General features: G+C 55.2%; 7 protein-coding genes across 7 annotated transcripts; 2 read left to right on the top strand and 5 right to left on the bottom strand.

Moving 5' to 3' along the window:
- Window positions 1-1240: 1240 nt before the first annotated feature.
- pgxB-2 (putative exopolygalacturonase B) lies at window positions 1241-2748 on the top strand (the record flags this gene model as incomplete). Its single annotated transcript, XM_037322953.1, has 3 exons — window positions 1241-1737; window positions 1792-1916; window positions 1973-2748. The coding sequence occupies 3 exons, from the start codon at window positions 1241-1243 to the stop codon at window positions 2746-2748; spliced, it is 1398 nt and encodes a 465-aa protein (XP_037178388.1).
- A 191-nt stretch (window positions 2749-2939) lies between these two features.
- Window positions 2940-3467, bottom strand: CGCA056_v007704 (uncharacterized protein; the record flags this gene model as incomplete). The annotated part of the gene is made up of 1 exon (XM_037322952.1): window positions 2940-3467. The coding sequence occupies one exon, from the start codon at window positions 3465-3467 to the stop codon at window positions 2940-2942; it is 528 nt and encodes a 175-aa protein (XP_037178464.1).
- A 1308-nt stretch (window positions 3468-4775) lies between these two features.
- citE-4 (Short chain dehydrogenase citE) lies at window positions 4776-5821 on the bottom strand (the record flags this gene model as incomplete). Its single annotated transcript, XM_037322951.1, has 3 exons — window positions 4776-4951; window positions 5016-5235; window positions 5303-5821. 3 exons carry the CDS (start codon window positions 5819-5821, stop codon window positions 4776-4778), a joined length of 915 nt encoding a protein of 304 aa, XP_037178386.1.
- Window positions 5822-6423: 602 nt separating this feature from the next.
- Window positions 6424-7893, top strand: gsfR2-4 (Transcription factor gsfR2; the record flags this gene model as incomplete). Its single annotated transcript, XM_037322950.1, has 1 exon — window positions 6424-7893. One exon carries the CDS (start codon window positions 6424-6426, stop codon window positions 7891-7893), a length of 1470 nt encoding a protein of 489 aa, XP_037178387.1.
- Window positions 7894-8192: 299 nt separating this feature from the next.
- Copb2 (Coatomer subunit beta') lies at window positions 8193-11047 on the bottom strand (the record flags this gene model as incomplete). The annotated part of the gene is made up of 5 exons (XM_037322949.1): window positions 8193-9192; window positions 9241-9404; window positions 9454-9869; window positions 9919-10888; window positions 11030-11047. The coding sequence occupies 5 exons, from the start codon at window positions 11045-11047 to the stop codon at window positions 8193-8195; spliced, it is 2568 nt and encodes an 855-aa protein (XP_037178384.1).
- A 932-nt stretch (window positions 11048-11979) lies between these two features.
- On the bottom strand, window positions 11980-13167 carry CGCA056_v007700 (Mannitol-1-phosphate 5-dehydrogenase; the record flags this gene model as incomplete). Its single annotated transcript, XM_037322948.1, has 1 exon — window positions 11980-13167. The coding sequence occupies one exon, from the start codon at window positions 13165-13167 to the stop codon at window positions 11980-11982; it is 1188 nt and encodes a 395-aa protein (XP_037178385.1).
- An 11459-nt stretch (window positions 13168-24626) lies between these two features.
- Window positions 24627-26548, bottom strand: pgi-1 (Glucose-6-phosphate isomerase; the record flags this gene model as incomplete). Its single annotated transcript, XM_037322947.1, has 5 exons — window positions 24627-24714; window positions 24771-25203; window positions 25273-25379; window positions 25435-25968; window positions 26049-26548. The coding sequence occupies 5 exons, from the start codon at window positions 26546-26548 to the stop codon at window positions 24627-24629; spliced, it is 1662 nt and encodes a 553-aa protein (XP_037177809.1).
- Window positions 26549-27520: the final 972 nt, after the last annotated feature.

Genomic DNA, 27520 nt, shown 5'->3' with positions numbered 1-27520 from the left:
AGGCCACTGAAAAGCTCCAATTACGTAGTTTTCTATCATAGTGATGGGCTTCAATGAAATGGCCTTACAACTGTTTGATAGCTAGGTAATTTGGGAAAGTCAAACAGGCATTGAAATTGAAATCGCGGTGTTTCTGCTAGAGAAATCTGACCAAGAAAAAGAAAGAAAAACACTATGGAAGTCGCGCGCATCCCTGGCTTTACGTGACCCATTGACGGTCAGCGGACAACAAAAACGCCAAAGTTCACTGTGTCAAGAGCTGAGATTTTCAGGCGACCTGGGAAACAGAACGTCAGACTATAAAAACGTCGTCGCCCCAGGAATAATTCACGTAAGGCCTCTTGGCATTATTTGCCAAGACACCAAGCGGCCAAGGTGAGTGAAGCTTTGCGGCGTCGGCAACACGGAGAGATCTCCTTTCTTGGCCACGCATCCACCGCCATCCTCCACATCACGACGCGGGGGACTACCAGGTGGAAAAAGAAATGGATCACTGGGGGAAATGGGCTTCGTGCGGGGGACCAAGACTAGCGGCGCAGGTCGAACGCATCCGATTGTCGGCTAGTTTTCTCCGGCGACAGCGGTTGAGAAATCCCATCAATCACTTCCTCGCGTGGAAGAGACGGTGCAGTCGACCCTGGAGCCGATATGCAGGCCACCTGCACAATCTCCGAATCCACCTCAGCCAACAAGCCTCCCTCTCCATCTTCCCCAACTTCTCACAACACCGCGATGGGGTTGCGGTTGGTCCCCCAAAGCGTGGCCGGGCTGAAGCCCGGTGCAGCGGTCTGCTGATTACGCGGATGGACTGATGCAGGCGATGAACGGCAGGAGAAACAAGGGCATGATAGGTGGAATGGAAAGCTGTGGTTTCTCCCCTCGTGCAGCATACGCTTGGTTATTTCCAGATGGCTGGGTGAAGCGAGACTAGCTTCACATCGGCCTCTGCTATCTTACCCCGACTTTGGGGAAATAAACAGCACGTTTGGGGTTGTGGTGGTGTTGGTCATGATGATCTTGTGAAAATGCGGGAAAAGAAATTGAGGAGAGCTGTGCCAACGTCGCTTGGCGATGCAGGTCCAATGCCAAGCGGCTCGAGTATATGAAGAGACTCGGCCTCACAAGAGTTGCAATGGATGGCTGATCACCTCTCCCGAGCAGCCCTTTCCCTTGGCATCTCACTTGGCAACCCTCCTCGACGTGTGTGTTTCCTCCTCGCCGTCCAATCCCACACGCAGCCATGAGAGTCTCGTCCCTCCTCGCCGCCTTGGCCACTGCTGGCACTGCGCTCTCCAGCGCGATTGAGCTTCCGGCCGGCGTTCCTCGTAACATCCAGGAGTTTCGCGAGAAGCACCCTTACGAGAAGCGCGGAAAGGACTGCCACCGCAAGACCTACACCATCCGCGCCTCCAAGAACGACCTGGACGACATCTCTGATGAGTTTGTCGAGGGTCTGAAGAAGGCCAACAACGGCGGCACGCTCTACCTCCCCGCTAACCAGACCTTCATCATCGGCAAGCCGCTCGACTTGACCTGGCTGAACGATGTGCACGTTCACTGGGAGGGTGAGATCAAGTTCACCAACGACACTCCCTACTGGCAGGAGAATGCCTTCACCCACCCTTTCCAGAATTCCATCATGTTCTGGAAGTGGGGTGGCAACAAGGTGAAGCTGTACGGAGAGGGTGTTCTCAACGGCAATGGCCAACGGTGGTGGAACGAGTTCGCCGGTCTTGAGTAAGTCCCCTGCGTTATACTCCGAAGGCGTTCGAAATTGCTGACAGTTCGAAGGATTCTTGACCCTGACAACACTTACCTGCGTCCTATCCTGTTCTACGCCGAGAACGCGACTGGCCTGTCTATGGAGGGCCTCCACCTCAAGGACTCGCCTTGCTGGACCACCTTCGTCGTGACTTGTAAGTACAAAGCGCCGTACAGAATCTTGTGTGAACACAGCTAACATTCTCCCCAGCCAAGGACATCTCCTTCAAGGACGTCATTGTCACCGCCGAGTCCAACAACGCCACTGCTCTTCCTAAGAACACCGACTTCTTCGACTCCCTCAATGTCGAGGACGTCCGCGTGGAGCGCACCTGGGTTAACATCGGCGACGACTGCTTCTCGCCCAAGTCTAACGCCAGCAACATCCACGTTGACACCATGTACTGCAACGGTACTCACGGCCAATCCATGGGATCCCTGGGCCAGTACGCCGGCGAGAAGAGCTTCGTCAAGGACGTCGTCATCGAGAACGTCTGGATGCTCAACGGCCAGCACGGCGCTCGCCTCAAGACCTGGGCCGGCCCTAACGTTGGCTACGGCTTCATCGACAACGTCACCTTCCGCAACTTCTGGCAGGCCAACAACGAGTACACGGCCTTCATTGACTCGTGCTACTTCAACATTAATGCATCGGTCTGCGAGCAGTACCCTTCGCAGATGAACATCTCCAACATCTTGTTTGAGAACTTCTCAGGATACAGCAGCGGCAAGTATGGCCGTGCCGTTGCTAAGTTGACCTGCTCGACCAACCCCAACGCTGTTTGTGATAATATCCAGTTCAAGAACTTCAACATCTCTACACCTTGTGGCGGCGAGCCTGTCATCCTGTGTGACGGCATCAAGGGCGGCATTGGTATGCCTTGCATTCCGTCTAACAGCACTGAGGCTAAGGCAGCCTTGGCGGCCAAGTGCACGACGGCATTGGCGGAGGCCACGCCGTGGGTTGTCAGACCCTATGACGCTTAAAGGTGATGTTTCCATAGAAGGCACGGTTGGTTCACGGGTCATGATGAAAAGGGGCGGCAGAATTACTTCCAAGTCGTTGATAGCGACATAGATTCATGTACAAACTTTGACCAACGAATACAATTTTGATATCAACGATCCAAATTGCGCCAATCCCTCCCCCGGAATGATACAATTACAGCTTCGAGTCTTTACAAGAAAGCAGCCGCACCAACAAAACCGGCGGCAGCGACGGCAGCTGCAACCATGCCGGTCTCACGAGGACCAGCGTTCGTGGAACCAGTGCCTCCGGCACCACCAGCCGTGCCCGTTGCCTTTGAGCCACCGGAGCCGGCGCTAGTAGCTGTGCAGACGGGAATCTCGGTGGTGAGGTCCGTGAGAGTGGAGCACTGAGAAAGGGCAGAGGCGATGGAGGCCGAGTTGGCGTCAACCCAGCTGAGGACTGCAGAGGTGTAGCTCGCGTAGTCGGAGCTGAGGTCGGAGGGAACGGTGACACTGCAAGGGTCCGTCTGGGGCGACGCTGTCATCTCATAGGAGACGATCTTTGGGTCAGGCGTGGGCGCGTTGGAGTAGACGGTTGCCAGGGCGTTGAGACAGGGGTCGGCCGAAGCGTCGGTCTGGCGCGGGAGGATATCCCGGCGGACACGGTCCGGACGGACGTCCATGACGGCGACAGCCGAGCCGGCGAGGGCGGCGACGAAGGTGATCTTGGCAAGCATCTTGACTGATGAAAGGTGGTTTATTGAAAGCGAAACTGATTGAATGAGCGTTGACAGTAGAAGTTTGAGAGATGCAATGTTTGTCGGGCTGAGTTGATGACGATTAGAAACCAGCCATAACGGAAGACCGGCAACGCTCAAGTTAAATAGATTCTATCCACGATGAGTGCCCCTGATCCTCAACGTTGGAGCCTAATTTCACACAGCAAAAATAAGGACAACTCCGACGCGCCGGATAGCCGCCATGGAGGACGTGCACTTCCTAGTGGCAGTCTAGTTCTGACATGATGGCGCTGTGAATATGACAGGAACGTCAAGAGATCAAAACCTGGGCGTGGTGATGGAATTAGCATGGCCACCGGCGTGCACACGGATGTTAGGCAACCGTCAACCATTCCCTTGGGGATGCCAAACCTTTCAGCTAGAGCAGATCTTTTCCATGTTTCATCGTGCCCTTCTGCCTGGCTTTACCATGAAGAGTAATCTGAGTGAAGTAGCAATGTGCTTAACGGGTCTAGAGTCGTTTCGACGAGGCATTCAGGGGAAGTGGCTTAGCTAGTTATCGGGCTAGACGGCATCAGGGCTAGGGGTGAACCAGATCGGCTGCCCAGCGCCGAGCGATTATGGGAAAATGACGATGTGTGTCAAGGTCCTGTTTCATGCCAGAAAGAGAAGTATAGAAGTTGATCTGTGGGGAAGATACTTCGTAGCAACGGGATCGCAAGGGACGTTGCTCGGCCTCATATGCCTGGCTGGCTTTTGATGCGATGAGCATGGGATTCGGAACAGACAAGGTACATCTGACCTTAGTGTATATATGTGTCGCGTTGCTTCTAATTATAGACAAGTTTCGACCAATGTGCCTTCGCTGACCTCTTTGACAGTTCCTCGTGTCTTCCTCGGCTGATGGAAGTTCAAGCCGTGACAGAGTCAGCCCAGCAGCTGATGTCTTCAAAAATTTGGGGGTGATGTTTTTCAACCACCGCATTAAACCAATGGTTCAGCCCTGCGCTACAATTCTTGGCAAATTTAAGCATTCAGATACGCCCAACGGTCGGCGACTGTGTGGCGTCAGCTGAGACTCCTCGAATTCCCTTTCTCAGAGGCTTTCCCGAAACGGAAATCAGCTGGGCGAACGAGTGTAAAGTAGCCTGCGCCTTACAAGGCATCAAGATTAAGTTCTTTATCTACAATCAGGGAAGAAACTTCCTGCGTCTATTGAGGGTAAATGAAGAAACGTAGGTCTATCTGTTCCTGAAATACACCAAGCCCATTTGCAGGGGCTCTGATCCGAGTAAGGCCCAGACCTCACTGTTGCAGTCCGACGATGCCAACCTGGAGAAACTCTGGGTTATTATCGATGTTCTTCTTGATCTCACCCGTTCTCAGTTCATCAACATCCCAGGCAGCCCAGACGAAGCGACCATGCAGGAATCGAGCTTCGTCAGAAGCCGCCCACACAGCAAAGTGACTGCCCAGCTTTTCTACATTGAGTACAACATTTAGTTGGATTCTTTCCCCGTCAATTTAGCCACGGCAATGACTCACCATCATCAAATGGGTAGATATCTCTGGGAACAAAAGGCTTGAAGACATCCGTGTAAACCACACCAGGGTGAAAGTTGATGATTTGCATCTTCTCGGCAGGTGTATCATTGGCGATCCGTTGCAGGAGCATGGTGCCCGCATTCTTGGTCGTGCTGTACGCGGGCCAAAGAGACGCCCTGGCAAAGTTATGGGCAGCTTCTGTCGAGAGACTGACAAGGAACTTTGATAGTTGTTGATGTCAGCCATACAATTCATGCCAGACTGATGGAGAGTTACATCGACCGTACCTTTTGACGATTCTCGCCTCCTTTTTGCTTGTAGAACCTCTCAGTAAAGTCGAGGTGGGATCGCACGTTTACAAGGTACTGGCTCCAGACCTCATCGCGACCCAGCTCCAGAATGGGGCTACCAGCCGAGACAAGTGCGGCGTTGAGGACTAGCACGTCAACGAAGATGCCATCGTTCTCGAAGCTCTTCCAAAGCGCATCCGTCTCGTCAAGATTGCCTACATCAGATTGACGGCCATCTATCTTCACAGAAGCGTACTGTTTGTGAAGCTGCGACACCGCTTCGTCGAGGACGTTCTGGCGCCGGCCCAGGATGATGATGTGCCTGGCACCGGCCTGGGCGAAGCCCTGCGCGATGGCGAAGCCAATTCCCGCAGAACCACCAGTGATCACGACCGTCCGACCAGCTTGAGACAGCTCTGGGCGGGCAGGGTCGATGGTCGGATAGGTTGTCTTGTGGATGGTCTTGGTGAAGGTGCTGCCGTCTTGGCCAGCAGTCTTGGCAAAAAGGGTATGCATGGCTGTTGAATCTTGTTGAGAGGCGCTGGTTGCTATTGTGTACTCGGTTTGATCGCGATCGAGCGTGCTGATACTGCTTTAAAAACTCTCAACTGAACCTAGCTGACGAACCCCTTCCTCTTATAACAACTACTGTAATCATTCATGCGCGATTACGTCTTGCGTCACGAGAATTAGCACGCCACCAATGGCACTGTTTTGTCATCATCGGAACTTCTCATGAGAACTTTTTGGTCATTCTTCTGGAAGAGGTGCTTTGCAAGAAGATGCGGCCGCTCTCCCGCTAAGCCCCGCAAGAAACCCGACGGAACTTCCGCAAGATTCCCGCAAATTTGCCGCCGGAAACCCGCAAAACCCGCACGAACCGGCCGCGCCCACCGCTTATGCTCCGGCTTACGTCTTCGGAGCTGACAAACGTCAGGCCTCTGCTGCAGCAGCCACATTTGTCCTCCATCCCGCTTCTCAATCATCAGTAACGTTATTCCGTGTTAATGACGACCCCGCTAGAGTAAACAATCGTGCAAGAGCACTTCTCGTCGGATACCAGTCGGGGCTCTGCTTTCATCCGCGCCGCCCGAGATCCTTCTCTATTGCATCGCGCGATGGCGCGCATTTCCAAGCAAAAAGCATGCATAGCCTGCACCGAATCCAAGCGCCGCTGCGATAAGGGGCTTCCATCGTGTACCCGATGCGACGATCGGGACGTTGACTGTCACTATCCCGTCGCCAAGCGCCGACGTCCCCTGCCTCACAAGACCGTCGGGCTCTCAGAGGCAGCCGCTCCATCTGCACCGGCGGTAGCAACACCAAACCTCTTTTCTCTTGACGCCGGTCCTCTGTCCATCGGATTGGGAAACAACCCGTGGATCGACTTCGGCAGCCTCCCTTCCGACGTGAACAGCGCGCAACCCGCCGTCGCATCTGTCAACCCACAGGCATCTGCCCCTCTGCCGCAACAGGCCACCAACACCGAAACCCCGGACACAGACAGAGATTCAGTCGCACGAGACATCGCCCAGAGCAAATGGTTCCTCGCCCCTTCGACATGGCGCATCGACCACTTGCCAACGCCCCCACGAAACATCTACCCGACCTCGGTCCTGACAAACTTCACCCGCGGCCTCCAGGCTTGGGTCCACCGCTGGGTCCTGCACGGCCACAACCCCTTCATCCATCGTAGCATGTACGCAGAAGGCAACTACTTCCCCTCATGCCTCCAAGACGCCTTCAGTTCCGCGTCCATGTACCACCACAAGACACCCCAAAACGAAGCCTTCGTTCATCGGATCCTCGACGAGAGGGTAACAGCCATGATGGCATCCCAGCCCGTCACGGACGATACATCCCTTCCCGTCCCGCTGCTAGAAACACGCGACCATCTCGCAAGAGTCCAGGCCCTCTTCGTCTACACCGTCCTCCGCCTCTTCGACGGCTCCATAAGCCAACGCGCCGCCGCCGAGGTCCACCTCCCGACCCTGTCCCTCTGGTGCAGACAGCTCTGGGATTCGGCCTCCCTCGATGCCAACGCCCTCTCGGAGAACCTTGTCCCCGTCTCGAAATACTGCAACGACATGTCCGCCCAGCGAAACAATCCCCGGGACGAAGACGACACCTACGACTCGGACCTCTCAACCTACAACCTCTGGGTCCTCTCCGAATCCGTCCGCCGCACGTGGCTCATCGTGACGTGCACCGTCGGCGTCTACGCCACCCTCAAAGGAAGCTGGTCAGAGTGTCTCGGCGGAGCTCTCTTCACCGCACGCGCAGGCCTCTGGGACGCCCCGTCCGCCCCGCGATGGGCGTCTCTCTGCAGAGAGCTGGCCGCGGAGAACAAAGACGCGTACGAGCGGTTGACGCGGGAAGAGACTCAGACTGGTGGTGTTGGCGGGACATGCTGCGATGGAACCTTCTTCGTTCCGTCGTTCCATTCCGAGGGCTTGTTTCGCAACGCTGCTGCCGCCGACGTGGACGAGTTTGCGAGGCACCTGTTCACCATCATCTGGGGTCTTGACCGAGTTGAGAGTTGGGCTTTGAAGACGGCGTCGGCGGGGGAGGTTTGTCTTACTTACTAGAGTATGCCACATGTACAATCAATGACACGGCGTTGGGCGGTTGACCTTGTAAGGTGTCTCACATCTTCAGAATCAAGAACGAATAGCAATCAACGTATATACATGTACAACTTTTTCATGCCAACAGTGTGACAGGAGATGACATGGTGCATAAAACAGCTTCCATTTATTTGCAAGGCATGATCATTACCGTCAACGCCCGTCGAGGCAGGACCAGACACTTCGACATCTAGGCCTTTTGCGTTCCCCTTACCCTACTATAATCAAATTTCATTCGAGACAACCGAGCACAAATTTTCCTACTCGTCGTCCTCTTCAGCCTCCTCTTCTTCTTCCGCTTCCTCCCCGGCCTCCTCAGCCTCCTCCTCGGCTTCTGCGGGTGACTCGGTGCCGTTGACCGCCTTGACCTCAGTCACCTCGGCGGCAATGCCGCCCTCCTTCTCGAGCCTCAACCACTCATCCCACTCAGGGAAAAGCTCCTCGTCCTCTACCGGTGCGCCAATCATCTTAGACACGCGACCCTTCTTGCCCTTGTCGAGGCTCTCCTTCCACTCCTTGACAACCTCTGCCGTCAAACTGGGCTTGTATGTTTGCGAGAACAGGACAGCCTCGGCTAAACGGCCGGTCTTGGTGAGGATCTCCACACAGCCAGCGACATCACCAAGCAGCCATTGGCAGCTGAAGGCAACGTTGTGAGCACCAGCCTCCTGGGCCTGCTCAGCCAGTTTTGAAAGACCACTGCGGTCGGAAGTAGAGGAGTAGAGCAGGAGGAGGGATCCAAGATCCTTGGCATGAGTAAAGCACTCTTGTGCGACGGCGACCTGCCACCCTGCAAGAGCGGCATCACCGACTGTCTTCCACTTGTGCTCGACGTCAGCTTCCCTGGCGAGCTCAAGAGCGGTGTCAAGCTGGCCCAGACCAAGGGCAAGCTCGAACTTGTGCTCGGGGTCGGTCGCGACCTCCAGTGCCAGCTCCTTGTGGCCCTGGCCCTCCAAGAAGCGCGCAATCTTGTTAAGCTGATCCGCGGGAATTGTTGGCAGAAGCTCCTGTGCTGTCTCCATATCGTCACGGAGGACCAGAGTCTGGTACTCGAGGACGGGTAGGGACAGGGCAAATGAGGTAACGGCAACATCCTTGTCAGCAAGGTAGATCCTTGAGTCGCGCTGAATGTAGCCCAGGATGTACATGGACTGGTCAAAGTGAGAGACGGTGTAGGTCTGGTCACCAACGAGGTAGTTCAAACGGTTGGTGCTGTTGGTGTAGAGGAAGCAGTCGCCAACCCACTCTCCGGTGCGGACGCTGTTACCAAGTCAGTGTGGATCATTGCCAGTTGAGCGAGCGTCCTACCTCTCGTTGATATCGGTAATGACCTCGAAGGCGGCCTCGACGCCATCCTCATCGGCTTCGCCGGACTGAACGCCCTCGACGTAGGCCTCACGCGAAAAGCGGAGGACATAGAAGGTGTCTTCGCATGCGAGAGCAACAAGCTCACCGCTGTCGGACCAGTACACCTGTGCCTATTAGCATTCGTCCGCAACACGTAAACCATATCCAACATACCTCTCTCGGCTCAACCTCGATTCTTCTCACAAGGCCGCCGGTTTGCCAGTCGAAGAACGAGATACCACCCTGGCCCTTGACACCGAGCAGAACACCGCCGGTGAGGCCGTCGGCCTGGAAGCCAACATCGAGGCCGCCCGACTTCTCAACAAAGTTCTTGTAAACCTTGACGCTCGTCGCCGACTCGCGGATGGCGAAGTCGTTGGTGTTCTCCTTGGCCGCCCAGACGAAGTCCAATGCAGAACCGAAAGCCTTGTTGCGCCATGCCAGGGCTGTGTAGATGATGTACTCGCCGTCACCGCAGACAGCAACAAATCGTCCGTTGGGGTTGTGGAGGAGAGTCGAGGGGTAGACTTCGCAAGTGCCCATTTCCTTGACGGGGAGGGAGATGGGCTCGTTATCCTTGATAGAGGCATCTAGGCTTGTTAGCGACTATTGCAAAGACCAAGAATGGCCATAACCTACCTCCGCCCTTGATGATGGCCGAAACGACCTCGTTGTGGCGGGCCCAGATGAGCTTTCCTGAGGCGTCCATGGAGACGGCAGGCTCCTCGCGACCAAGCTTGACGACGACCGCACCATCATCGAAACCAACAGCGACGCCCTGCTTGCCCTTCTGGTAGGAGACACACCATGCGCGCTCCAGGCCGTAGTTCAGAGATTGCTCGAAACGGTAGGTGTTGGCGTGCCATATCCTAATGGTGCCATCCTCGGATCCGGAAATGATAACTGGCAGTTCGGGGTGGTAGCACGCGAATGAGACGTTATTCGTATGGCCCTCGAGGGTGGCGATCAGAGACTTGGTGGTGTAGTCCCAGACCTTGACGGTACGGTCGTCGGACGTTGTCAGGAGGTAAGGCTTGTCGGAGTGAGGGTAGTAGTCGACGTGGTTGACGCCCTTGGCCTCGTGGGCCTCGAGGGTGAAGTTGGGGGTCGCAGAGCCGAGGCTCCAGATCTTGACGGTGCGGTCCAGGGAGGCGGACGCGAAGGTGTTGGTATCCTTGGGGTTGATGGCCAGGCCCATCACATAGTGGCCGTGGCCCTCGAAGACCTGCACGCACTTCCAGCCCTTCTCCCAGTCCCAGAGCTTGATCGTCATGTCATCGGAGGCGGTCAGGACGAAGGGTTGTGTCGGGTGGACGGCGATGGCTCTGATGTAATCGGGGTGAGCCTCGAAGGAGGTAATCTTCTCTGAGGTATTGTAGTTGTATACGCGGATCTGGAAGTCATCGGATCCGCAGACGATCCAGTTCTTTCTTGCGACGAATCGGCCGGCTCGCACAGGGACGTCGGTGAGCTCGAAGGTCTTGACGATCTGCTGGGTCTCGTAGGACCAGATGTAAACATGGCCGCTGTAAAGTGTCGTGAGAATCCATGGCTCCTGAGGGTGGAAGTCAATGCCCTTCACCCGCTCGCTGCGGGCGAACAATTGACGCTGGAGGCCGAGGTCAGTTTTGGAGCTATTCAGGAGATGACAGACTGGCGACAGCTGTGGAGCTATCGCGAACGCTGCCAAGGAGCTGCCATTCCCGTACGACGGAGAAAGTTCTAGGGGTTAGATGGAGATGAGGCGTACCTTGACGTCGACCTTCATCGTGAACACCTATACAGATACCAGCAAGGGAGGAAGGGAAAGGTGATGCTGTCCTCGAAAGGCGAAGTGGGGTGGGATATGCGGCGCTGATGACGACTCTCACGATAGGCTCATGTGTCGCGTTTCGTGGAAATTGAGTAAGCAGTTGGTGTATTAGAGTATGCTGCTGGAAGCCGGTCGCGGAGGTGGATTGGGAAGCCGCAGGAAGGTGTGTCGTGGGAATTGATGGCTTCCAGAGCTATGGCAGTCGCAATTTTGGCCAGGTCGGTATTTCGAGCTTCAACAGATGTGTCCCTACCGCGAGTTCAGGAGCTGATTGGTGCCTGACTACATGTGGCTTTTGCCTAAGGCAATCACGATCAAGCCACGCTCTGTTCCGCACCAAAAGAGACAGCACCAGCCACAGCATCTTTGGACGAGTGAGCATCAGCCACACTACCCCCACAGGGTTCAATGGCCGTGCCACTGCCAACACCTGTCGCTGGGCACTTACCTAGTACAGCTGATCTTTTTCTGTCTTGGGGCGCGATGTCCGTTTGTGTCATCTCACGATAACTTCACTCACACACTACCAGTACTATTCATTTGCACACATTTCTACACTGCGGAACATCTGGCTAGGGACACTTATATCTGTAGAAAATAATACCTCTGAATTGACAACCAAGATCAAATCTTACAACCGTGAGAGACTATTGTCACAAATAGGGAAAATACTTTGAGGTGTTGTAATTCAACTTGGTATTGAACATGCCAAGTGCTAATGACTCGGCCACCAACCTAATGAGTTGTAGTAACTAACAAAACTGATGCGCCCAAAGGGCTCTGTGTCCCTGTATACCAAACGCCGCGCCATTCCCATGATATGCTAAACTCCAAAAATTTCCCGATGCCGTTAATCATAAAATTGCTCAAAGGTGAGGACCTTGTAGTCACTCCTCACTGTCAGCCTGGACCCTGCGAACAACCTCAACAAGCATGGGGTGAATCTTCTCGCTAGCCTGGATGCCGCAAATCTTGGTGACAACATCCTCGGGACCGTTCTCAGACATGATCTGAGCAAGCTCCTTGCTCTCATCATCTCCCTCAACCTCCTGGAAGCGGAAAGCCATCTCCGCAGCACGGAGGAGGGCGGAGCAGTCCTGTCCCTTCTCGGCGAGCTCAGCAGCAGGGCCGACAAAACGCTCCTTGCGGCTAAGCTTGCGGAGCGGGGCACGGCCAACACGCTCGACAGCATCCTCGAGGTGAGGGTTGCCGATGCGGCGAATGATCTTGGCAGCGTATTCGCGCTGGGCCTCCTCGTTAATGCCGTGCTTGCTGATAATCAGGTTGCTAGTCTCCTCGAGAGCCTTGCGAACCTCGGCCATGATGGCCTTGTCCTGGAGGGCGTCGTAGACAGTACGCTTGCTACGGTTGTAACCGTGGTAAGCAGCAGTGGCATGACCGGTGTTGACGGTGTAGAGCTTGCGCTCGATGAAGGGGGCGAGCTCATCGACCCAGTTGATGCCCTCGATGCTGGGAATCTGCTCGAAGGGAGTGCGCTCAACAACCCACTCGTAGAATTTCTCGAGGGTGACGTCCAAGCCGGCGTCAGGGTCCTGAGCAGGGACGATACGGTCAATGGCAGAGTTGGCGAAGCGAGCACGCTCGTGATAGTCCTCCAGACGGTGGGGGGCGGTGTTTCTGGGATCCTTAATATGCTGGGCAAGGGTGTCGGTAGCACCAATGGCGTTTTCGCAAGCAATGACAGCAATGGGAGCCAGGTTGCTGGGTCGCTTATCAATACCCTTAGCGATTACAGGGGCGATGAACTTCAGGATGTTCGGGCCGACAGAGCAGGTGACAACGTCCGCGGTGGCGATCTCCTCGACCAAATCAGCCTCATGTGTTTTTGAGTTGATGGCGCGGTAGTTTGTGATGACGTTCTCGTTAGTGCCCTCAGCGCCAACCTCAATCACACGATATGAGGGAGTCTCATTCAGCTTGTTAATGAGAGCATCGGCGACATCGGCAAAGACGACCTCGTAGCCGGAGTTGTGGAGGAAGCAGGCGACGAATCCACGGCCGATGTTGCCGGCACCGAAGTGGACGGCCTTCTTGGTTTGTGTTGTTGACGACATGTTGGATGTGTGTATAATGTGGTATTGGGGAAATAAAGATGTTGGTACAGATAATCCGCCCTAGGAATCTTGTATAGGTGTGAAGAGTTTGTGGTGTTTGGATGAGATCGATGTGAGATCGAATGAGGTTGGATAGTGGTTTGATGGAATGCTCAGAAATGAATTAGAAGGGTCGGGGGAATCAGGTAAACTTATATTTCGGGAGACTTCGCCTTCACAGAAGGACGCCCACGATGTAATCAAGTGCGAGTGCCTAAAAGAAGGCGGCATGGGATGGCCTTGACGTGTGAAAGGCTCATTTACAGTGGGGGCATCGGCTCAAAATGGAAAGCATGAGGGGAGTGGATGCAAAGGAGGGGGGGACCCATGCGATACGTCGCAGTGACAGTACGTATCCATGACCACTACGTAAACGTCAGTGTACGAATACGTAACGGGCAGAAGGAGGGATCGGAGGGCGTGAGACTGAAGGAAGAGAGGGGACCACCCCGGCTCCTTGGCTCCTGACTCCCTGACTCCTGAGGCAGACACCTCCCTCACTGCTGCGTATCAAGGACAGACCAAGGACGGGATGGCTCAGGGCAATGACATAACGCCGCAGCGCCCCCAGCCATGCCATCATCCCCATTATTTCCTGCCTTTAGCGCGAATAGACAGCGCGCTTTTTCCCCTTCATCCCGTCACCCTGCCCGCCAGTCTCCGCTTCATTGAAACGGACCGGCGTCGAATTAGCTCTCGACTGCGGCCCTTAGCTGAGCAGTAGGGCCAACGAGCATGCAGCATTTCGTCAAAGAGCCTTGCCGTGTCCTCTGAACAGGTTTGTACCGGTACTTTTACCCGTACAGCCAGCCATCTCCACTGAGGGGAGGGGGGTGTCAGCCGGGAAACACACACAATGAAGAGGGGTGCAGTTCCTCCGTTGGTTCGGGATGGGATGGATGTGGATGAATGGGGATGTGGATAAGGCACAAGGGGAACCGACGACGTGCTGCCTTTCGTAGGGTCGCCGTGGGTATTGGTAGGCGCCCCTTCGTACTCTCGTTGGACCAGATTTAGTGGTCGCATTTTGAGTACTGGCAAACGGCTGGAAAGGACATCACAAGCTTTCCGTGTTGATGCTGCAACATGTCTGCTTCTGATGTTCGGTCCTTGCCTCTCTTTTCCTCGTGCCCATCAGTCTGGATGGTGGGATCACTTCCATCTTCATGCCCGTCAGAAAATAATGGCTCCACCGGCGCAGAGAGAGAGTAACAGGAATGGCAACCTAGCGAGGCGAGGCAAGCTGAAAAGGGTCACCCGTGAAGAATCACAAGCATGGCATGTGGTGAGCGCTTTAGCAGCTGGTGTGCCTGAAGTGTGTGTGTGAGAGAGTGGTGGTGTGGCACATCGCTTATGACTCCAACAAGGAGCATATGCCAGAACGCCCAAGGCCTTAGCATATCCGCACTATCACTTCAAAATAGACCAGCTGAGACACTGACGCTGGCTTGATCATCACCGTGATTGAACGCCTGCGTTGCTTGCTTGACCTGCCTGGCCTGTCTGCGGGATGGCTATATCCTTCACTGAAAGGATATACCGTACGCCCGCTCCGAGTACCTCAGCCCCTCTACTGCCCCTCCCGAGGGCCCGTGGTCCGGGTGTTGATGGGTGGGCGGGCGTATGGGTGGATGAAAGCGATGCCGGTTCCGTCCGGTCTGGAACCACGAGGACCCTGAAATGAGTGCAACATGGAACATGTGGTGGCCTGGGCCGCAATAATGATCAGTGCCTGATGGCAAAGCATGAGTGCCAGCACCACCTCAAGTCTCTCGCGTGGACTTGTCCAAAGCGGGCGGCCAGTGTGTCGAGCAATATCAACGTTGGCTCATGAAGGGGGAAGGCCATGGCTGGCGACTGGCCGAGGTAGAGGGATTTTTGTGCGTTATCGTGGCATCGGATCGGGATGAAAATCAATCGCAATCGTGGATCAGCAGTCTGTTACCGATAAGTCGCACTATTGGGGGTCAGGGACTGGTGCTTCCGTGGCCTGTTCCTGAATCTCCCTGCGCCCGCCTCACGATGAATGGTCGGACGGAGCGCCGAAGGCGCCGAGATACCATGGTGAAGATTTGAGGCCAAGGAGGCATTGGCAGAGTGTATTTGGAGGACGCAACGTTAAATGACGATCGCGTCCTTTGAACGCTCCTTGCGGTAATTTTCGAAAGGGCCGGCCTGCAACCCGAGCAACAAAATTGGTCCAGAAACCATGCGATGCCACGTCCGTCAATCAAGCGCAAACTTGTCAGAGAATCGCTAAATGCAGTCTGTATACCATTAATCGGAACGTGAGCGGGGGTGGCTCGGCTGTCCTGGCCGCCGGGCTGGATGGGCAAGCATTGAAGATGGGCTGCGGACAAATCAACATGAACAAGAGCGTGCCATGGATCATGGAGTGATGGGCGTTGCGAATGGTGAAAGGCCCCTTCTTCGGTTGATTTTGGCAGACTGCCCCTCATTCTGCTCGGCGTTGCCTTGCTTGAGCCTTGCCCCGCGCCCAGCCCCCCCCCTGGTCAATGTCGATGGGTGGTTGTAACTCTGATTTCAGCCATGAAACGGGACGGATTCCCGCGAAGGAGGTTATCTGAGGATTGGGGTGATTACGGCGGCGGTTGTTCGTCGGCTCGCAGGAGCGCTCCGTCAGGGATGGGCGCCACAAACGCTTCGGTTTGATTCGTGGAGGGGACGAGATGGCGCCACTTTGGTGTTTGCTGTCGCGGCGCCCAGGCGAGGAGGCCCCGCAGCTGCTCGCTTTATTGACGCCGACGGTGACGAGACGGGCATGATGCAGCGGAGATTCGGAGAGATGGTGACTAGGCACACCAGGACAGTTGTAGAGCACGTATCCGTAGCGTATCCGTACCGACATGGCCGCACGAGTGGATGCGCTGCAGATTCGACCGCAGGTTAGGTAGGTTGTTTGGTGGATTGTGGGTGGTGGGTTGTGGCTCATTGGACTGGTGGTTGACGGGTGTTGATAAGACGACTTGTGGAATGTCACCGCCACTGCGTTCAACCTGGACAGACGGGGAAGGACGAAGGGGGCAAAGTCTGTAGATTGACGAGAGGACGTGGATGTCGTGAGCGAGGTACATAGTGTGATAGACTGATAGTGTACTGCGTAGTTCAATAGTGGAGAGCCTCCGGTTGCTGATTGGGGCACTGTTCGCCGACGAACACCTGCAGGAAGGGTGCAGTTTGCTGCAAGTTCATGACCAAGCAAAGACCACCAACAACCAGACAAAGAGATTTCGTCCTTGCTGAGCCCGAGATGAGCCTCGATCTGGCGGTATTACTGCGGCGATGAGTGGTTGGGCTTGCAGGTCAGGGTGCCCAGCGCGGTTGGAAGAGAATAAATGGCGAAAGGATGATGGGTATTTGCGGCCACTCCCATTCTGCCACAAGATTGTGCATTTGGTGTTGACCCTGGTTTCCGTTGTGTCACCGATACGATGGCGATTGCGTCTGGCTCCGTCGGCGGGCCTTGAAGCCAGAATTCCAGTTCACGATGCTCCCATGCTTTTCGGAGGATGAGGTACCTGGCGATGAGCGAGACCTCTCGAAAGTGCTAGAACTTGTACTTCTCCACGTCGAGCAGGGCAGAAGGATACCTCCACCGGACCCAACGCTGTGTTCTCGGTGGGGTCCGGGTCCAACGTATGTTTCTCGACCATTCCAGTGTCGTCGGGTCGTGGATATGAGTTGTACCTGCCATCCATTTGGTGGAGTGGAGATACAAATCGACGAATAATCGACGTTTATCGTGAGCAAGTGCCCGCGAGACGGTGGCCCGTAATGTCACGCCCATGTCCTTGCTGCCTGAGGAACTTCAAGCAGTGGGAAGGAAGGCAAGGCAGGTGGGACTCGCAGTCTCACGGCGCACCCGAAGCTTCCGTTTGCGGTGCGGTGCGAGGTGTCCACCTTCCAGGCGCAGTTTCCAGTCTCAAGGCCCGAAATTCCCGTCCACGTCTCCGCTCGCGCCCGCCGACTTTGACTGGGACAAAGGCTGCCCGATGAGGAAGGAAATGCCCACCCGCGACTTCCACCGGCGGGACCTGGAAAGCGCCGCTGTCAAACGCATCACCAGTGGAACTGACAGCCCTCATCCTTCAATTCTCCAGTGACACGGGCGAGGCGTCTTGTACGCTTCATCCGAGTCTGACCAGAGCACGCCTTATCTCTCCCGTCCACTGCGCTTCCAGCCATCGTCTTACCCCAGCATGCAATTGGAACAGTCAGCGCCGTCGTCAAACATGCTTTCCCCCTCAGACGGGAGTAGCCACGGTCAGAACACCACCTTAACCGGCGCCGTGGTGACACGACACCATCCCCCAACAATCTAACACCAGGCTGACCGAGTTTCACCACCGTTGATGCTACCCGCAAGGCTTCAAGGCTTCGTTCGTTTGTCCTTGGCACATGGTGAGGCTGCCTTCCCTCCCTCTCGGGCTGACTGTGGCTGCCCTCCTACTGGCCGCCTGCTCATTTCTCGCAAGGAGGCTCTGGCCTGTCTATGCATTGCAGATGCCCGCGATTGGCTTTCTTAAGCCTTTTCACTACCACTATCACCACCATCCGCGACACCACCCCAGATCGACCTTCGTTGCCTTGAACTCTTCCCCAGCTTGGGCCTTGAACCTTGTCTACAACGCTTTCTTTCCACCATGTTCTGGACCAACCTCAGACGAAATACCTGATTCTTCTGCCTTCCGTTCTTCTCACCACCGCGACGCTCGAGCCTTTCGCTGCGACATGTACGCTGCCTCGATGCCGATGCACGACGGCTGTCACCCCGCAACCTCACTGATGTTCCCTTCGCATCATACCTACAGTGATGGGACCACCAAGTGAGGCACAAACAAACACAACACACGAAGTTTAGGATCCCGCATCGTCGTCATCGCAACCCGTGGCTCGGGCTCCTCTCTCCTCGGGGTCTGGTCCGCCAATCACCAAATCCCCAACCATCCCAAGCAGCGACACCATCAGTAAGAGGTCAGAGAGTTCGGACTCTTGTCAGAGGTTGCGCCGGGCCCTGGCTATTCCCGCCCGCTGGCCGCCGATGACATCGCTCCCGATCGCCACCGTCATGACCACGACAGGCAGTCCCCGCGCCGATCAACCCTCAGGGTCATCACCTCAACTAGAGCCTCTAGACCGCAGTAGCTTCACCAGCCATCCTGTGCCATATCACGCTTAACCTTGTCCGTCTGAAAACAAGAACATGCGTTTTGCACCGCGTCCTGCATTGCACTCTGCACTGCACGGCGCCTGTGCTACCAACCCCGGTCCAGTCAAGAGACGTTACTGCAACAATGCAGAGCGAGTCTCGAGCGACGGAATGACGTCGAGATGCTTCCAGAAAGCAGCCTACCGACACTGAGCTCATGACACGCCGTCCGATGCCCCCTACTAACGTTTGCCGGCCGTCAACCACGACACCCGTGAGCCCCGCGAGAAGCACGATCCCGTGTGTGATGGCCCACGACAGTTGGTCCCGAGATCGTGTTCCTCGAAAAGATAAGGTCTCTCGATCATATTGGCATTGGCAACACTCGCCCACAGCCAGATTGGGTAGTTCAAGGTACTGGTCCGATAGTGCTCGACAGTCCATAATTGAGCGCTTCAGGCGCCTTCACCCTGAGCCAATTAACTTGAGCAAACCGGCGCCCAGCGGCAAAGAGGACATATCCCAGCAATCTCACAATCTCACCCAGAAGAGCTTCGTTCATGACCGGCCAATCGAACGCTGTCCCTGACTCCGCCGCACTGCGGTTTCCAGCAGATTACTCCACGAGAAAACGACGTCCGCAGATGTCTCCACGCTTTCTGAATGGCTAGAACTCAAGACGGGGACCCGAGCGGACTCAGCACGATGCAGAGTTCAACTTCACTGATTTCTTGGCATGCGTCATTTTCATGCACCCACACCCCAATCCCATGTCAGGCCCCACGAACCCTTCCCACAAAGACAGCAGCGGAGCATTTTGATTCGCCGACATGGCATCAACCTCGCTGCGCAGGGAAATCCTAGGCACCAAGGGTCTCTTCATTCACCCTCAGCCTCCACTCGTGTCGCAGTACTTACGCTGTGAAACCCTTGGGTGTGACTTTACTCAAGAGACCCTGGCAGGCCCGTTAGCACTTGGATCACGAAGTTTGTCAGAAACCGAATGGACCCGTCATTCCTCGACGCAATTCGGCTACGGCAGATGGGGCCTCACGATATGACCAAACAGCCTTCGTCCAGGTAGCACGTCATTGGCAACAAACAGCGCATTAAGCTATCGTGAGTCTGAAAGCTGCGGAGCGGTATGCCGGTCCCGTCTGAAGCCTGACATCGTTCACCGCAACAACTCACGAGCTTGCGTTCCGGTTTCAAAGACCGATTTGTTTACTCGCGGCTAATCTGCCTCACGGCTGCCACAATCTCCGAGCATCAGGTATCGATGATCACGTCCATGAGAGATGTTCAGGAGATACTGCCTCTGTTGAATGTGTCGGCCGTTGTTACGCTTACCCTTCCTCATTCAATCGCGTCTATCCCACATGATAAACGGTGGTCAAAGCATCTGCTTGAGTCGGTGACAACCGCTAGTGGGTAACCCCAGATGTTCCTCAAGATGGTGATGGATCAACAGAGCGTCGTTATGGATGGTGGATTTCATATGAGGACCTGACTAGGAGAAGCCTCGCTGGTCAAGCGACCTCCGAGCTGGGACTGGTATGGGATACGCGTTTGCCGCGGTCAAGGTGGATGCTCCATGTCTGTTGGTTTGGCACATGCATTTTCTTATCATTGCCCAGGACAATTTCACCACCATCCCCTCTCGATGCTGGATTTTGTCGCTGGCACTGTCAGTTGCGATGCGAGACTCATCTAAGAAGCACTCCAAGGCGGACTTGAGGTGCAGATTTCGCCACTGTCATCGACTTGTTGACAGGTCCAGAACGCTGGAGGACTCCTAGCCCACCTCGCCGAGAGGACATCAGCTGCCTGTTTTGCTACGATTTCATGCGATGCTGCCTTCGAACTTGTGTGCTTGAATGGAAATAACACTCGCAGTCGCCGCTTAGGACGGCCCGATAACGTAAATGCCTCTTGTTCGGGCAGCGGTACATTATCCGGCAGCGACACTACAAGCTGCAAATCGCTCATATGTTTTGCACACTTGTGTTGGAGGCCTCACTCCCGACACCATTCCCCCGATGGAAGGCTATCCTTCCCGCTGACTGCTTACCACCAGGTTCCCCTTAAATTGCTCCAGAGGCACCCCGTTACTACCCCGTGGGCAGCTAGGAAAAGGTGTGTCAAATGTTGCAATCGTTCGCCCCCTTTTGGGCAACATACAGATACAGTTTCTCCATGGGGTTTCCCATGCACGAGGACGAACAAGAGAGGCCCATGGACCGTCCGGTGTAGGCCGTGCCGCTATTTCAAGTGGGGCCGGTTTTCTCCGACTAACAAACTGAAGGAGGGTCACGCTCCTGACTTGTTGATCAAGTCACGGCCAGCACGAGCACACACGCACACACATATTGACAAAGTGGTCGAACACACAAACTCACTCGGCCATTTGGTCTTGAACACGAAACAGTTCTGTGCCGAACCGAGGTCGACCGTCTCCCAGCTGCTAGCTACTCTGATCGACGGTTACACCGTGATGCGAGCTCGGTTTGGCAGCTTAGCTTATCCATTCTCACCTCAGCTCTAAGACCAACTAAGTAAGGAACTTACTTCCCTTGGTGAAGGAAGTACTCCGGCGGCGACATGATGGATTGGCCGCGCCGATGGCGCCTCTCCTTTTCCTCTGCCACCGACCTCTCGGCGGCAACTTGGCTTTCGTAATCCCGCATAGCGGAGGGCAACACCACCGGCACGAAGGACGGCCGTCGGCGTCGGGTACGCGGCACAATGCTGTCCCTTGGCGATTGATGCGTGCGGCTGGCGGTCAACGGCTTCCGCAGGCTCGACGGCGTGCGGCCAGCGTACCGGAGAAAGGTCGTCCGGGATATGACTCCAGAGCGACAATTGGATGAGAATTGCACATGCAATTCCGAAGGTGTTGATGAGCTGGCTGCTTCCACCTGCATCTCAGTTTCTGTGGCTACTGATCGTCTGCGTCCTCGTGTCCGTGGCACTGGTGGTTGTTTGGGGAGCCGGCGTTTCTCGCTGTCGATCACTCAGAGACCCAACGGAAGCGGCTGGATCCAGCCAAATGGCAGTGCATTGCGGTAGCGGACGCGACCTTTTCCACCGAGCACCGACTGAGCCAGTAGAGAGGCTACCCATTCCGAAGTGCGCCGAACGGGCATCAACACAGGCGGCGCCATCGTCAATCAGATCAGAGATACGAGGCACGTTCTTGAGACGTTCGAGTCAAGTATCAATGTTTGGCGAAGCAAACTTCTCTCCACAGCGGCCGGCGCCGGGGCGAGATCCCCAGATCAGCCAATGGATCTGTGAACCAAGTGGATTTTTGATGGACTGTATCCGTGAAGAACTCATCTGCAATGCGAATGCGCGGAGACGGAAAAGGGATGCTCCATTTGTGTGCACCGGTGTCAAGTGGGCGAAAACGCGGCTTCGTGGAGAACAGATCACAGAGCGGTGTCTTTGTCGTTGCTGACAATCAACGGCCACCGCTGCTTCGCTTCAAAAAACCCAAGTGCCTGAACTCCACCTCCGCATCCAAAAATCGGGACCTCGAGAGACCCTTTTCCCAAAGAGATAGAGAGACCCCAGGCAGGTTAGGCAGGCTCACTTTTTTGTGGAGGTAGGCGTGTTTCGAGGCTCCATGCCGTCCGTGTAGACAAGACGGTGTCGATCGACTCGCGGCAGACCCAATTTCCTGCAAAGGGAGACCCATGAGACCCAGAGGGGAGTGAGAGCATCGAATCCCACGCTTTGGTGGGTTGGCCCGTTGGATGAAGTTCTGGACCCCAAAAAGGCCGTTGAGATCATCGTCGGTGGTGTGTGCATCATGAATATGTCACCTTCTTGAACGGCCGGTGCCCCTGGCGATCGATCCGTGGGGAATCAGATGAATGAACAGTGGTGGTTCTTCGTCGGGTGACCGGACTTGAAGGGGTTTGCATGCCGGCAAAGGTGGCTTTCTAAGCTTTCGGGGTTTTCGGCCTTTCGGGGGTCGGTTTGATATCGATCTCGTGAGATAACGGGCCGTTGATACGTGTGGCGATCTTTGGGGTGATTTATTGTTGACGACAGTATTCTGGGTCTCTATGAAGGCCAGTTTGCCATTGACGTTTCGGGCTCATCAATGATCACGATCCAGCCTGACGATCGCCTACTTCTTCTGACGAAGTTTGTTCAGCCGGGCAAATGGTATTGAAAATCGTGCGTACTTGCTGACATTTAATGAATTATCCGTTGCCAACGCAATCGATCTCAACCTGCGGGAGATTGCATCACTGAGGTAGATAGCTTCTGGGGAAAACGGCTTCAGGCCGCTCACCAGAAAGCAATCAACCTCGTTGACGTGGCCCTGGCTTGATCCTGAGAGGGCAGAGCGATTGGAATTTGTCTTCAATACAACTCTCCATACATCCTCGCTGTAGATGCGACTGGTTTCCATCTTTATGTCCTCTCGACCTAAACACTCGCGATGTGCGCAACATCTGCTAACGAGAGGAGAGATACAAGCTTGCCCAAATCTGTCTCTCAAGCTTGAACTGATGCAGGACGGGCTTCCAAAGTTTTCTCTCAGGGCTTCGTCATTACGAGACTCTAGTCTCCCATCGTGCCGGTCTCGTCTGTGCGATGCTGAGATCTGCACTTGCTTCTTGAGCTGCGCACCGACGAACGAATGATGTGTTCTCATTGATCCCGGTCGCATACCCGACGGAGGCCCAACGATGTAGCCCTTCTCTATTGGCCAATAGACCTGTAGCTCGCAGAGTCGTTGATTTGTTGACGTGCGTGGGTTTGAGGTTATCAGGTATCTCCTTTAGAAGATGCGGTAATTGTTCAGATCCTGACCATCCTTCAATACACCTACCCACCTGTCTACTTTGTGTATCAGTGTATCAGGGATGAAGGTGTATGCTCCTGCAGCCAAAACTCAATGTTACCAGCCATCGATGCTCGGGGTGCTGTCGACCACGTAAGACATCGTCTGTGAGGCTCCGGACTGAGTACTTGTCCCACTACCAACGGCGAGTCTACCGGTTGCCTATACAAGATCTCGTCAATGGAGTGGTTTGTAGATGTAGACATGTATGTAGCTGACTGGCTGATCAGTAAAGCTAGACGACTTAAAACCTCGGCCATTAGTCCAGATCGTCCCTCGTCATCCGTCCGTTCAGAAACATGAAGATTTTCTAAGTGGAAGCATGGATGAACACCTATTTGTCTACTGGCAAAATTCTTGGAGAAATTGTATGATCTCTTCAGCGGTCCAATGCTTTCTATTCATGGCTCCGTCCTAATATCGGCAAGGCTGTGGTGTACTTGCTCTACGCGGCTCTCGAATCACCAACAATATACGCAAAGCTTGCACCTCCAACGGGGCCATCAATAGTCTCAGACAGGTACTCTAGTGATGCAAACTTGCTTGCAACCTTTCAATCAGGCGCCTGAGCTGTCTCATCCCACCAAGGGCAGCTGTAGCAATTCTTCCCGACGGACTTACTTCGAGTTGAGAAGACGAACTGCGGTCCAGGTTCATTCACGGCGCCCCAACCCGCCGGGAAATGGCCAAGGAAACAACGACGAACGATGAGCAAAGCCAGTTTCGGTCGGATTTGGGAGTGTTCAAGATGCCGAAGGCAGGCCGAGGGTATATATGCAGACCTCCTGCCCTTGTCTCGGGTCATCTAGTTGTCCTGGGGAAACGTCAGCATATGTTCAACAGCAACTTTGCACCGAAATAGCCCGCATGACTCCAAGAACAACGCGAGAGTGTTCTTAGAAGGCCCTATAGATATCCGATTAATTCGCGATTGTCTCTGTATATAGCCATGTCATGAGCTTTAGATCAATGTTCATCTATTTGAACAGAATTTGGTTTGAGACAACATCGACCGATATCTAGCGTCTTTGCGTGTGGCATTACTCAACCCGGAGTACCAATCGCATATCACACATTGGTTGGTAACTGGGCGAGAACACATTAGAAGTCTCAACCCTTGCGTCAACTGTGCCACCTGTAGCTTGATTAGCAGACTGCATTTTACATGTGTGAATATAACATGGGATGGTCCCTGATGATTTATCACACTGGAATACTGCTCCTTAACAAAGCCTTTCACCAGAGAGCCCTCTATGTAAGCACAATCACTAACAACGGCAGACATGAAACTGATCTTCATTTGGCTTTTATTGATATGTGAATCTTTCCTCACGCCCTCTTTCCAATTTTAACTAGGTAAGGAAAAGTAACAGCGCCGCGCATTAGTCATTACAGGTTAGAGTACTTCTTGAAGGCGCCAATCAGGCCACCAGTGGAGGCATCGTGGCCGTCGCCGTTGCCAGGCTCGTCGAGCTCCCTTTGAAATAGTTAGCACTTGATCCACAAGAGAGGTAGCTTTTGTAAAAGACATACTTGAGAATCTTCTTGGCCAGGACCTTGCCCAACTCGACACCCCACTGGTCGAAGGCGTTGATGTCCCACACAGCGGCCTCGGTGAAGGTGAGGTGCTCGTAGTAGACAATCAGGGCACCCAGCTCGGCAGGGCCAATGTGGCCACCGACAAGGATGCTGGTGGTAGGGCGGTTGCCCAGGAAGATCTTGTGGGGGACAAGCTCCTCAGGGGCACCCTCGGCGCGGACCTGGTCGGCGGTCTTGCCGACCATCAGGGCCTCAGCCTGGGCGAAGTAGTTGGAGGCCAACATCTTCTGGTGGACGTTGTCGCCGATGGGGTTGTGGCTCTTGGCGGCCAGGATGAAGTCGGCGGGGATCAGCTTGGTGCCCTGGTGGACGAGCTGGAAGAAGGAGTGCTGGGCGTTCGTGCAGGGCTCGCCGAAGAGGATAGGACCTGTGATGGCCGAGCTGTCAGTCTATTTCGAGCTTCTTCAGGGGTCGGCGGATCAGCGGGCCTGCTTACCGGTGGTGTACTTTGCGGGAGAGCCATCCGAGGTGATGGTCTTTCCGTTGGACTCCATGGACAGCTGCTGCAGGTAGGCGGGGAAGCGGTGCAGGTACTGGTCGAAGCTGTGGTAATTAATTAGCTCAACGCCCCTCCCGTTTTTCTTGCGGTTACACTTACGGAGCAACCAGGTGAGTCTGGGCCTGGAAGAAGTCAGAGTACCAGACGCTGAGAAGACCACCAAGGACGGGAATGTTCTCCTTCAGGGGGGTCTCGCGGAAGTGCTTGTCCATGGCGTGGGCACCAGCCAGGAACTTGTGGAAGTTGTCGTAGCCGACGTAGATGGCGACGCTGAGGCCGATGGCGCTCCAGACGGAGTAGCGACCGCCGACCCAGCTCTCGAAGCCGAACATGTTCTTGGCGTCGATGCCGAACTTGGTGACCTCCTCCTCGTTGGTGGACAGAGCAACGAAGTGCTTGGCTATCTCGCCCTTGCCGTCGGTCTTCTCGAGGAACCAGGACTTGGCGGTATTGGCGTTGGTGGTGGTCTCGGCGGTGGTGAAGGTCTTGGAGGCGATCAGGAACAGAGTGGTCTCGGGATCCGAGTTGGCGAGGGCCTCGGCCATGTGGGTGCCGTCAATGTTGGAGACGAAGTGGAGGGTCATGTCCCTGGCGCCGTAGTGCTTGAGAGCCTCGGTGACCATGACGGGGCCGCTTGACGGGGGAGTTAGCGGGCGGCTCGGAGGTGGTGAGGGGTAGGACCGGAGCCGGGAGGTAGGGGTGGGGGGACTTACAGGTCGGAACCTCCGATACCGACGTTGATGATGGTGGTGAGCTTCTTGCCGGTGAAGCCCTTCCACTCGCCGCTGCGGACCTGCTCGGAGAACTCCTTCATGTGGTTGAGGACGGAGTTGACACCGCCGTCGTTGTTCATGACGTCGACACCGTCGACCTTCATGTCCCAGCCGCCGACGTTGCGGAGGGCAGCGTGGTAGACGGCGCGCTTCTCGGTGAAGTTGATCTTCTCGCCGGCGAACATGGCATCGCGCTTCTTCTCGAGGCCGGCCTGCTCGGCCAGCTTGACGAGGAGGTCGAGGGTCTCATCGGTCAGGAAGTTCTTGGAGAAGTCGAACAGGATGTCGGTGCCGGAGGCGTCGTTCTTGAAGGTACGGCTGAACTTGGCGAAGCGGTCGGTGTCGTTGGCGAAGGCCTCCTTCAGGACGAAGTTCTTGCCGACGTTGTCGCGGTGAGCCTGGAGCTCGGCCCACGCGGGAAGGCTAGAAGCTTGAGGCATTTTGGGCAGAGGTCGGCGATGGTTGGACGGAGGAGGATCGTGGGGTGGTGGTCTTGGTGGGAGCAGGAGACGTTAGCTGGACGTCTCGCAGGTGAGGGCGAGGTCGGGTGGGATATAATATGTATAAGGTAGGATAGAGGATGGATTGGTGGGACAGTTCAGTTGACCCAGAAACAATGTAGAAGGAGAAGGAAAGAAAACAATGCAGCGTGGTGTCGTGGACTGACTGAGTGATGGTGGGTATCGGGTGTGGGAGCAGTGGTTGAGGTCCCAAGGCAAGGTGGGAGGCACCTCACCCTTCCATTAGCACAATGGAAGTGGGATGGGTTGCGGCAAGGTGAGCGGTTCCAGCCAATGACAGGGCCCCGTGGGTGGTGGCATGTCTGGCGTGGAGGGGCAATTGCGTAGAAAAACAGAGCTGGAACGCGGGGCACGGCACGCTGAAGGGAAGCACTGACCTGGGAGCCGGGGGGTCGTGGAATGATGCTGTAGCACTGGACGCCCAAAGCTTCGACTCAGTCAGTACCTAGGTAGGCCAGCTTTTGGTGCTGGTGCTCAGTAATGGCGTTGCAGAAGATGCTGACGGCGACGGGGTATAATGCCAATTGAATGATGAAAAGAGACGCAACGTGAAATTGAAGAATGGCAAGGTGGGCGGGAAGCAAGCTAGCTTTAGAAGGGCCTCGCTGGATGGCTGGCTAGGTAGGTACCTTAAGGTAGCTGGAGCATATCCGACGAGAGACGATGGAGCTCCTGCTTTCTCAACCTGTTTCTCCGTCATTCTCGTCTCCCGCCGTCGCCGGGTCAGCTCCGCCGAGCAGCAGTGGGAAAAGAAAAAGCTTACCTAACGAACCTCGCACCTCGCGACCAGAAAGGCCCGCCGTGGCACCGACCCGAGTATACCTTACCTACCAATTCACCTCACTGAATTGGCATCACCGCAACAATCCAAGCCGGTCACGATGACATCTG

This window comes from Colletotrichum aenigma, assembly GCF_013390185.1.
Source record: "Colletotrichum aenigma strain Cg56 chromosome Unknown KSG_Cg56_contig05, whole genome shotgun sequence".
NCBI lineage: Eukaryota > Fungi > Ascomycota > Sordariomycetes > Glomerellales > Glomerellaceae > Colletotrichum > Colletotrichum aenigma.
Note: the sequence above shows the minus strand (reverse complement) of the source record. Positions and strands in the feature narration are given on the sequence as shown.